Source organism: Carcharodon carcharias (assembly GCF_017639515.1).
Source record: "Carcharodon carcharias isolate sCarCar2 chromosome 27 unlocalized genomic scaffold, sCarCar2.pri SUPER_27_unloc_1, whole genome shotgun sequence".
Classification (NCBI taxonomy): domain Eukaryota; kingdom Metazoa; phylum Chordata; class Chondrichthyes; order Lamniformes; family Lamnidae; genus Carcharodon; species Carcharodon carcharias.
This window is the reverse complement of record NW_024470624.1, coordinates 7,004,007-7,016,060: the sequence shown is the minus strand read 5'-3', so window position 1 is coordinate 7,016,060 and position 12,054 is coordinate 7,004,007. Positions and strand designations below refer to the sequence as shown.

Here is a 12,054-nt window from a genome sequence, read left to right as displayed (position 1 = left end):
TTATTTATTAAGCTCCATCTGGCAGGGTTCGAACCCTGGAGCCCAGAACACGACCCTGGATCTCTGGACTATTAGTCCAGTGCGAATACCACTACACACCCTACCTGGGCCCACCGACCTCCGCGGACCTTGGCTGGCCAGCAGGAGGTGCTGCTCTTGCCTCAGGCTCTGGGAGCCTACACGAGGTACTCACCAGCCGATAGCGAATCCACTTCTCGTTGCTGTACGGGAAGCATCCGGAGAAAGATTGCGTCAACTGGGCGGGTTCCACGTGTTTGTGAAGGCTCCGGATAGACGTCAGGATATCCACCTGCGGGCAGGACCATAACACAGCATAAAAGCAGAGCGCAGTTCCCTCTACACTGTCCCCATCAAACACTCCCAGGACAGGTACAGCACAGGGTTAGATACAGAGTAAAGCTCCCTCTACACTGTCCCCATCAAACACTCCCAGGACAGGTACAGCACGGTGTTAGATACAGAGTAAAGCTCCCTCTACACTGTCCCCATCAAACACTCCCAGGACAGGTACAGCACAGGGTTAGATACAGAGTAAAGCTCCCTGTACAGTGTCCCCACCAAACAGTCCCAGGACAGGTACAGCTTGGGTTTAGATACAGGGTAAAGATCCCACTACAATGTCCCCAGCAAACACTCCCAGGACAGGTACAGCACGGGGTTAGATACAGATTAAACCTCCCACTACACTTTCCCCATGAAACAGTCCCAGGACAGGTACAGCATGGGGTTAGATGAAGACTTAAGCTCCCTCTACACCGTCCCCAACAAACACTCACAGGACAGGTACAGCACAGGTTTAGATACAAGCAGAGCACACTCTACATCGTCCTCATCAAACATTCCCAGGACAGGTACAGCACAGGGTTAGATACAGAGTAAATCTCCCTCTACACTGTCCCCATCAAAAACTCCCAGGGCAGGTACAGCACGGGGTTAGATACTGAGTAAAGCTCTCTCTACACTGTCCCCATCAAACACACCCAGGACAGGTACAGCACAGGGTTAGAAACAGGGTAAATCTCCCTCTGCACTGTCCCCATCAAACACTCCCAGGACAGGTACAGTGCGGGTTAGATACAGAGTAAAGCTCCCTCTAGTGTCCCCATGAAACACTCCCAGGACAGGTACAGCATGGGGTTAGATGAAGAGTTAAGCTCCCTCTACAGTGTCCCCATCAAACACTCCCAGGACAGCTACAGCATGGGGTTAGATACAGATGAAACCTCCCACTGTACTGTCCCCATCAAATACTCCCAAGACAGGTATAGCACGGGATTTGATATGGAGAAAAGGTCCCTCTAGTGTTCCAATGAAACAATCGAAGGACAGGTACAGCATGGGGTTAAGATGAAGAGTTAAGCTCCCTCTACACTGTCCCCATCAAACACTCCCAGGGCAGGTACAGCACGGGGTTAGATACAGAGTAAAGCTCCCTCTACACCGTCCCCATCAATGACTCCCAGAACAGGTACAACATGGGGATAGATACAGAGTAATTCTCCATCTACAATGTCCACATCAAACACTCAAATCAGCCTCTCCCCTGTGCCCATCAAACACTCCCAGCACAGGTACAGAACAGGGTTAGAAATAGAGTAAAGCACATTCCACACAGTCCCCATCAAACACTCCCAGGGCAGGAACAGCAGGGCGTTAGATACAGGGTAAATCTTCCTCAAGATTGTCCCCATCAAACACTCCCAGGACAGGTACAGCACGGAGTTAGACAAAAGGTAAAGCTCACTCTACAGTGTCCCCATCAAACACTCCCAGAACAGGTACAACATGGGGATAGATACAGAGTAATTCTCCATCTACAATGTCCACATCAAACACTCAAATGGCAGGTATAGCACAAAGTTAGGTACAGAGTAAAGCTCCGTCTACACTGTCCCCATCAAACACTCCCAGGACAGGTACAGCACGGGGTTAGATACAGAGTAAAGCTCCCTCTACACTGTCCCCGTCAAACATTCCCAGCACAGGTAAAGCGCGGGGTTAGATACAGAGTGAATATACCTCTGCACTGTCCCCATCAAACACTGCCAGGAAATATACAGCACGGGTTTCGATACAAGGTAAAGCTCCGTTTACACTGTCCCCAACAATCTCTCAGAGGACAGGTACAGCACGGGGTTAGATATAGAGTAAAGCTCCTTCTACAGCAACCCCATCACACACACCCAGGGCAGGTACAGCACGGGGATGGATAGCGAGTAATGGTCCCTCTACACTGTCCCCATCAAACACTCCCAGGACAGGTACAGCACGGGGTTAGATACAGAGTAAAGCTCCCTCTACACTGTCCCCATCAAACACTCCCAGGACAGGTACAGCACGGGGTTAGATACAGAGTAAAGCTCCCCCCTCTACACAGTCCCCATCAAACACTCCCAGGACAGGTACAGCATTGGGTTAGATACAGAGTAAAGCTCCCTCTCCACAGTCCCCATCAAACACTCCCAGGACAGGTACAGCTCGGTGTTGTATACAGAGTAAAGCTCCCTCTACACCTTCCCCATCAAACACTCCCATGACAGGTTCAGCACGGGGTTAGATACAGAGTAAAGCACCCTCTACACTGTCCCCATCAAACACTCCCAGGACAGGTACAGCACGGGGTTAGATACAGAGTAAAGCACCCTCTACACTGTCCCCATCAAACACTCCCAGGACAGGTACAGCACGGGGTTAGATACAGAGTAAATCTCCCTCTACACTGACCCCAACAAACACTCCCATGACAGGTTCAGCACGGGGTTAGATACAGAGTAAAGCTCCCTCTACACTGTCCCCATCAAATTTAGTGACAGCAAGTAAGTGACAGCCATTCGCTCTCTCATTCTTCAGGGCAATGCCCCTACCAATCAAGAATCCAGATGCCAGCCAATCAGCACTCTCTTCTCATACCATATAAATTATTGTTTTCCCCTCATATTGGTGTTCTGATGAGTGCAGGATGAAAAACTTTGACATGTCTCCTTTCTCAGCAATAATTAGGAAAGCTAATAAAACGTTATCATTTTTTGCAAGGGGAATTGAACAGTACAGAGGCTATGCTTCCATTTATACTGGGCATTGCTAAGACCACACCTGGAGCACTGTGTACAGTATTGGTCTCCTTATTTAAGGAAGGATGTAAATGCGTGGGAAGCCGTTCAGAGAAGGTTGACCAGACTCATACCAGGGATGGGCAGCCTGTCGTATGAGGTCGGGCTTGTATCCGCTGGAGTTTAGAAGAGTGAGAGGCGACTCGATTGAAACCTTTAAGATCCTGAGGGGGTCTTGACAGGGTGGATGTGGAGAGGGTGTTTCCTCTTGTGGGAGAATCTAGAACTTGGCGGGGGGGGGTCACTGTTTTAAAAATAATGGGCTCGCCCATTTAGGACGGAGACGAGGAGAAATTTTCCCTCTCAGAGGGTGTCGAGTCTTTGGAAATCTCTTCCTCGAAAGGCGGTGGGAGCAGAGTCTCGGTATATTTTTAAGGCGGAGCGGGATAGATTCTTGATAAGCGAGGGGGAGGGTGAAAGGTTATCGGGGGGAGTGGTTGGCGGGAATGTGGAGTCGGTGTTACAATCAGATCAGCCGCCATCTTATTGAACGGCAAAGCAGGCCAGAAGGGCCGAGTGGCCTTCTCCTGCTGCTAGTTTGTGTGTTCTTATGTATCTTAACCATCAAATCCTCCTGCATTGACAAGGTCAACTAGTCAACAGGGAGAGAGACGGAGCGAGAGCGAGAGCGAGCTAGAGAAAGAGAGCGAGAGAAATAGTGTGAGGGAGACAGCGAGAGAGAGTGACAGCGAGCGGGACAGAGAACGAGCGAGAGCAAGAGCGAGAGGGGGAGACAGCAAGAGAGACTGAGAGAGAGTGAGACAGAGAGCGAGCAAGAGAGACAGCGAGAGAGCGGGACAGAGAGCGAGAGACAGCGAGCAAGAGTGCGAGAGAGAGAGACAGAACGAGAGAGAGAGTGAGAGAGAGTGCGAGAGATAGCAAGAGAGCGCAAGTGAGAGAGAGCGAGCAAGAGTGAGAGAGTGAGAGAGAGAGCGAACGAGAGCAATAGAGAGAGAGAGAGAGAGTGTGAGATAGAGCAAGGGAGTGAGACTGAGATAGCGAGAGTGAGAGAGAGTATTCAAGAGAGAGAGGGAGAGAACGAGAGAGAGTGAGCGAGAGAGAGAGCAAAAGAGAATGAGAGAGAGAGCAAAAGAGAGAGCGAAAGAGAGAGCGAGAGAGAGAGCGAGAGAGAGAGCGAGAGAGAGAGTGAAAAAGAGAGCGGGAGCAAGAGAGCGAGCGACAGAGAGAGCGAGAGCAAGAGAGCGAGCGACAGAGAGAGCGAGAGCAAGAGAGCGAGCGACAGAGAGAGCGAGAGCAAGAGAGCGAGCGACAGAGAGAGCGAGAGCAAGAGAGCGAGCGACAGAGAGAGCGAGAGCAAGAGAGCGAGCGACAGAGAGAGCGAGAGCAAGAGAGCGAGCGACAGAGAGAGCGAGAGCAAGAGAGCGAGCGACAGAGAGAGCGAGAGCAAGAGAGCGAGCGACAGAGAGAGCGAGAGCAAGAGAGCGAGCGACAGAGAGAGCGAGAGCAAGAGAGAGAGCAAGAGAGCGAGCGACAGAGAGAGCGAGAGCAAGAGAGCGAGCGACAGAGAGAGAGCAAGAGAGCGAGCGACAGAGAGAGCGAGAGCAAGAGAGCAAGTGACAGAGAGAGAGCAAGAGAGCGAGCGACAGAGAGAGCGAGAGCAAGAGAGTGAGCGACAGAGAGAGCGAGAGCAAGAAAGAGTGAGCAAAAGACAGCGCAAAAGAGAGCACGAGAGAGAGCAAGAGAGAGAGCGCAAGAGAGAGAGAGCGCCAGCGTACGAGTCGAAGTTGGCCAAAAGAGTCCGCCGTTCGGCGCGCCTGACTCCGGCCTCGCCCTGGTACCGATTTACCGGCTCCAAATTCGGCCTTTGCTTTGCTGAAACCAAAAAAAAAGGAAAAGGAAAAGGGGGAGGAGAGGAGAGGCGCCGCTTACATTCAGTGGGTTCTGATCGGCGACACCGGTCACCTGAAGGACCGAATGGAAGACCCGGCGGGGGCGGGGACGGGGGTGAGAGGTGAGGGCGGCGCGGGGAGCGCAGGCGCTACCGCGGCCGGAGGTGAAAAGCTTGGGCTGGCAAAGTACCTGGAGGCCCGCCAGCCCCTCCACGCCGACTGAAGGCTCCTTGCCCGCCAGGATCAGGACGGAGTGAATCCCGCCGTGGACGATCTTCTGCGGGGGCAAAGCAGACGAGGGGGGGGGGTGAGAGTCTGAGCCGCTTTAATAACGTCCCCGTCACCCAAACAGCCAGGCGGCTTCAAACCCTGGCCTCACTCCCCTCCCACCCTAACCACCCCCACCCCCCACCGCCGCCGACCCCCGCCCCCCCCCACCCCACCCCACCATTTCATCCTGCCCCAAGGAATCAGAGGAAGCTGGGGGGGGGTCCTGTCTTCAGGTTCGCTGCAAGCGGATCCATTCCAGGTTTTGCCGGCTGAGCCACTTGGCTCAGGTGGCGAACAGCTGTCGATTGCTGCGGAAGCATCGGCCAGCAGCTCTACCCCGCCTCGTTCATCTCCGAGAGCTGGACAGCTGTGTAAACACACACACACACACACACACACACAGACACACACAGTCACACACACAGTCACACACACACACACAGTCACACACACACACACACAGTCACACACACACACACACACACACACAGTCACACACACACACACACACACAGTCACACACACAGACACTCACACAGACACAGACACACACAGACACAGACACACACACACAGACACACACACACAGACACACACACAGACAAACACACACAGACACACAGACACAGACACGCACACACAGACACACACAGTCACAGACACAGTCACACACACACACACACAGTCACACACACACACACACAGTCACACACACACTCACAGACACTCACACGCAGACACACACACACACACACACACACACAGACACACACACAGACACACACACACACACACACAAACACAATCACACAGACACTCACACACGGACACAGACACACAGACACAGACACACACACAGACACAGACACATACACACACACAGACACTCACACAGACAAACACACACAGACACACAGACACAGACACACACACAGACACACACACAGACATACACACAGACACACACACAGACACACACACAGACACAGACACACAGACACTCACACAGACACTCACACAGACACAGACAGACACAGACACACACAGACACACACACAGATACACACACACTCACACAGACAAACACACACAGACACACACACACACAGACACACACACGCAGACACACACGCACACAGACACACACACACAGAAACAGACACACACACACACACACACACACAGACACACACACACACAGACACACACACACACACACAGACACACACACATAGACACAGACACACACACACACAGACAAACACACACAGACACAGACACTCACACACACAGAGACACACACACACAGACAAACACACACAGACAAACACACACAGACACTCACACATACAGAGACACACACACAGAGACACACACACACACACACACACACACAGACAAACACACAGACACACACACACATAGACAAACACACACACACAGACACACACAAACACACAGAGACAAACACAGACACACACACACACAGACACACACACACACACACACACAGAGACACACACACACACACACACAGACACACACAGACAGAGACAAACATACTCACACATAGACAAACACACTCTTTCGCACAAACACACACACACACATAGATAAACACACTCACACACATAGACAAACACAGACACACACAGACACACAGATATACACACTCACATGCAGACACATACACACACACACACAGACACACACTTACATACACACTGACATGCACACATACTGACACACACTCACACACACAGATACACAGACACGCCTGTAGCTGTTCAGTTGGTCAGTTGTGTCTCGGACACTAAATTTTTCCTGAGTGTCAACCTTTGGCTGAATGTGTGGGGAGGGGGAGGCGTGAGGGGGAGAGGTGAGGGGGAGGGGTTAGGGGGAGGGGGAGGGGTATGGGGAGGGGGAGGGGCATTTGGGAGGGGGAGGGGTAAGGGAGAGGGGTATGGGGAGGGGGGAGAGGGGAGGGGAGGGGGAAGGGTGGAGGGGGAAGGGGGTGGAGGGGTGGTGGGGAGGGGGAAGGGTTGGGGAAGGGGGAGGGGTGGAGGGGTGGTGGGGGAGGGGGAAGGGTTGGGGGATGGGGAACGGAGGGGAATGGGGGATGGGGAAGGGAGGAGAATGGGGGAAGGGGAAGTGGGGAGGGGGTTGGGGGAAGGGGAAGTGGGGAGGGTGTTTGGGGGAGGGGGGTTGGGGGAAGGGGAAATGGGGAGGGGGTTTAGGGGAGGGGGTTTGGGGATGGGGGTTTGGGGGAAGGGGAGGGGAAGGGGAGGAGGGGGAAGGAGGGGAAGGGGAGGTAGTTGGGGAGGGGGTTGGGGGGAGGGGGTTGGGGAAGGGGGTTGGGGGAAGGGGGAAGGGGAGGGGAGGAAAGGGGGGAGAGGGGGAAGGGGGAGAGGGGAAAGGGGGGAGGGGGTTGGGGTTAGTGGAAGGGGGAAAAGGTTGGGGGGTAAGGGGTTTGCGGGAACAGGGGTTGGGGGTAGTGGGTCTGGGGGTGAGCGACCGGGAATCCAGCAGAGGCTCCTTTGAAAGCCTGGGCGAGGGGCGGGGTCTTTATCCCGGGCGAGGGGCGGGGTCTTCTTCCTGGATGAGGGGCGGGGCCTTTATCCCGGGCGAGGGGCGGGGCCTTCATCCCGGGTGAGGGGCGGGGCCTTCATCCCGGGCGAGGGGCGGGGCCTTTATCCCGGGCGAGGGGCGGGGCCTTTATCCCGGGCGAGGGGCGGGGCCTTCATCCCGGGTGAGGGGCGGGGCCTTCATCCCGGGTGAGGGGCGGGGCCTTTATCCCGGGCGAGGGGCGGGGCCTTCATCCCGGGTGAGGGGCGGGGCCTTCATCCCGAGCGAGGGACGGGGCCTTTATCCCGGGCGAGGGGCGGGGCCTTCATCCCGGGTGAGGGGCGGGGCCTTCATCCCGGGTGAGGGGTGGGGCCTTTATCCCGGGCGAAGGGCGGGGCCTTCATCCCGAGCGAGGGGCGGGGCCTTCATCCTGGGCGAGGGGCGGGGCCTTCATCCCGTGCGAGGGGCGGGGCCTTTATCCTGGGTGAGGGGCGGGGCTTTCTTCCCGGGCGAGGGGCGGGGCCTTCTTCCCAGGCGAGGGGCGGGGCCTTTATCCCAGGCAAGGGGCGGGGCCTTCTTCCTGGGTGAGGGGCGCGGCCTTCTTCCTGGGTGAGGGGCGGGGCCTTTATTCCAGGCGAGGGGCGGGGCCTTCTTCCTGGGTGAGGGGCGGAGCCTTTATCCCGGGCGAGGGGCGGGGCCTTCCTCCCGGGTGAGGGGCATGGCTTCCTCCTGGGTGTGGGGCAGGGCCTCCCTCCCGAGCGTGGGGCAGGGCCACCCTCCCGAGCGTGGGGCAGGGCCTCCCTCCCGAGCGTGGGGCAGGGCCTCCCTCCCGAGCGTGGGGCAGGGCCTCCCTCCCGAGCGTGGGGCAGGGCCTCCCTCCCGAGTGTGGGGCAGGGCCTCCCTCCCGAGCGTGGGGCAGGGCCTCCATCCCGGGTAGAGTGGCAGGACCAAACCTCCCACTCGCCCATCGGGCCGAGGTCTCGTTTCCACCCAGGCGGGCGTGGCAGCCGGCGGGCAGCAGATCCCCGCGCCTGTGCTTGGGTGGACGGGGGGGGGGGGGGGTGGGGGGGGGGGTGGGTAGGGACATAAGTTCGAATCCCTCCCATGGCAGCCGGCGGGATCTAAATCCAACTCACAAAACCTGGGATTAGGAAGCCAGTTTCAGTCACAGGGACCGTGACCACCGTCGTCGATGGTTGTAAAAAAAAACCCATCTGGTTCACCCCTGTCCCTCTTTAGGGAAGGGAGTAATCTGCCACCCTTACCCCGGTCTGGCCTACAAGTGATGCCAGACACCAGCACACCTCCCACCACCACACCCGCAACACAACACAACACAACACAGCGATGTGGTCGACTCTTAATTCGCCCCCACCCCTCTGAAATGGCCGAGCGAGACACTCAGTTTAAGGGGGCAATTAGGGACGGGATGGGGGTTAGGGGTTGGGTTGGGTGGGGTGGGGGCATCAAATGCTGGGGCCTCGCCAGTGATGCCCCTCAACCCCGCCCCATGTAACCATTTAAACAATGGATCCAGAGCCCTGCTATTGTGAGGGTGGGGGTGTGGGGTGTGGGGGTGGGGACAGGGACGGGGGCAGAGGGGGGAGGGGGGAAGGAAGCCTGCCCCTCCTACTCAGCCTGGGCTGCCTCAGACGTGACTCAAGTCCCAGGTCACAGCGGCTGACTCCACCTCGAGGTGGAGCCCGAGCCCCCGTGTCACTGAGACCAACCCACCCCCACACCCCCACGACACGCACCACACACCACCACACCCACCCCCCCCACCCCACCCCCCCCACCCATACGATACCCTGTCACCATAAGATTCGCGGTCCTCACCAGGAAGATGTGGAAGGCTCTGAAGAGGACAGCGGCAGGCCAGCAGTCATGAGCATCTATCAGGACCCTAAGGCCCAGGTTCTGCGTCTCCTTTCTGCAGAGGTGGGGGGGAAAGCAAAGGAAGGGCTGATATGAGAATGCCTGGCAGGGGGGTGTGAGGATGGGGTTGGGGAGGGGGAGGGGTTAGGGCAGACAAGTGGTTGGGGGAAGTGAGGAAGGGGGAGATGAAGAGTGGAGGAGGAGAGAGAGAGAGAGAGAGAAGAAGTGAAGGAGCACAAGTGAGAGAGAGAGAGGCAGATGGATGGGGAGAGGTGAGCAGACAGACAAAGAGGGCAAGAGCAGGAGGTAAGGAGAGGGCCAGAGACGAGGATAAACATGGACAAAGATGGAGATAGACTATCAACTACCATTGACCAGAAACTGAACCGGACCAGCCATATAAATACTGTGGCTACAAAGAGCAGGTCAGAGGCTGGGAATCCTGCGGAGAGTCACTCACCTCCTGACTCCCCCGCAAAACCTGTCCACCATCTACAAGGCACAAGTCAAGAGTGTGATGGGACACTCCCCCCACTTGCCTGGATGAGTGCGGCTCCCACAACACTCGAGAAGCTCGACACCGTCCAGGACAAAGCAGCCCCCGCTCGATCGGCACCCCATCCACCAACATTCACTCCCCCCACCACCGACGCACAGTAGCAGCAGTGTGTGTACCATCTACAAGATGCACCGCAGCAACTCACCCAGGCTCCTTCGACAGCACCTTCCAAACCCACGACCTCTACTGTCTAGAAGGACGAGGGCAGCAGACACATGGGGAACACCACCACCTGGAAGATCCCCTCCGAGCCGCACTCGCCATCCCGACTTGGGAATATATAGGCCGTTCCTTCACTGTCGCCGGGTCAAAAATCCTGGGAACTCCCTCCCTAACAGCACGATGGGTGTACCTACACCACAGGGACTGCAGTGGCTCAAGAAGGCAGCTCACCCACCACCACCTTCTCAAGGGGGCAGTTAGGGATAGGGAATAAACACCCACATCCCGTGAATGAATAAAAAGGGCTTTGGAACAGGACAAGGCCATTAGGCCCCTCAAGACTGTCGTGCTGTTTAATGAGATCATGGTGGATCTGTATCCATGAATCTTGCCTCCTGCAACCCTTAATAAAATTGGCCATAGGAAAACCTATTGATTGCAGATTTAGAAGTAATTAAACTGAGCCAGCATCTAAAGCTTTATGTAGGAGAGAGTTCCACACCCTACAACGAAAGGGAGAAAGAGAGACACATACTAAATGAGGCAGCATGAAGGACAGACAGAAAGAGAGAGAGAGAGAGAGAGATAGAAGAGAGATGCAACAATAGTCAGAGACAGAAAGGGTGAAGCTGAGAGAGGTGGAGTGAGAGATACAGAGAAAGAGAGTGAAGGAGAGAGAGACATGAACACACTCAGGCAGACGGAGGGAAGGATAGAGACAGGGAGAGACTGAAAAAGAGGAATGAGAAAGAGAGAGTGAGAAATAATTTAACTCTGGGCGATGATGTTAAATTGATGGGGTCAAATTTTACTATCCATTATGTCAGTGGAAGACAAATTAAATATTGTTCAATTCACATCATCACCCAGTCAAAAAGTACCCGAGAGACAAACGGGGTCCCTGACAGAGAGACTCCCTCTTTAAAAGGGGGTCCCTGACAGAGAGAGACTCCCTCTTTAAAAGGGGTCCCTGATGGAGAGACTCTCTCTTTAAAAGGGGGTCCCTGACAGAGAGACTCTCTCTTTAAAAGGGGTCCCTGACGGAGAGACTCCCTCTTTAAAAGGGGGTCCCTGACGGAGAGACTCCCTCTTTAAAAGGGGGTCCCTGACGGAGAGACTCTCTCTTTAAAAGGGGGTCCCTGACAGAGAGACTCCCTCTTTAAAAGGGGTCCCTGAGGGAGAGAGACTCCCTCTTTAAAAGGGGTACCTGACGGAGAGAGACTCCCTCTTTAAAAGGGGGTCCCTGACAGAGAGACTCCCTCTTTAAAAGGGGTCCCTGAGGGAGAGAGACTCCCTCTTTAAAAGGGGTACCTGACGGAGAGAGACTCCCTCTTTAAAAGGGGGTCCCTGACGGAGAGATTCCCTCTTTAAAAGGGGTTCCAGACAGAGAGAGACTCCCTCTTTAAAAGGGGGTCCCTGACGGAGAGACTCCCTCTTTAAAAGGGGGTCCCTGACAGAGAGACTCCCTATTTAAAAGGGGGTCACTGATAGAGAGACTCCCTCTTTAAAAGGGGGTCCCTGACGGAGAGACTCCCTCTTTAAAAGGGGTCCCTGACGGAGAGACTCCCTCTTTAAAAGGGGGTCCCTGACGGAGAGACTCCCTCTTTAAAAGGGGGTCCCTGATGGAGAGAGACTCCCT

General features: G+C 55.5%; 1 protein-coding gene across 2 annotated transcripts in view; it reads right to left on the bottom strand.

The window, feature by feature from the left end:
• The window catches only part of LOC121273656 (rho guanine nucleotide exchange factor 40-like), a 231,445-nt gene that overhangs the window by 117,245 nt on the left and 102,146 nt on the right, over nt 1-12,054 (bottom strand). For both annotated transcript variants that reach the window (XM_041180801.1, XM_041180802.1), the window contains 3 exons: nt 9,656-9,749; nt 5,172-5,258; nt 194-310 (listed from right to left, as the gene is read on the bottom strand). In XM_041180801.1, coding sequence (XP_041036735.1) covers nt 194-310; nt 5,172-5,258; nt 9,656-9,749 — 298 coding nt within the window. The remainder of the gene's footprint in view (nt 1-193; nt 311-5,171; nt 5,259-9,655; nt 9,750-12,054) is intronic.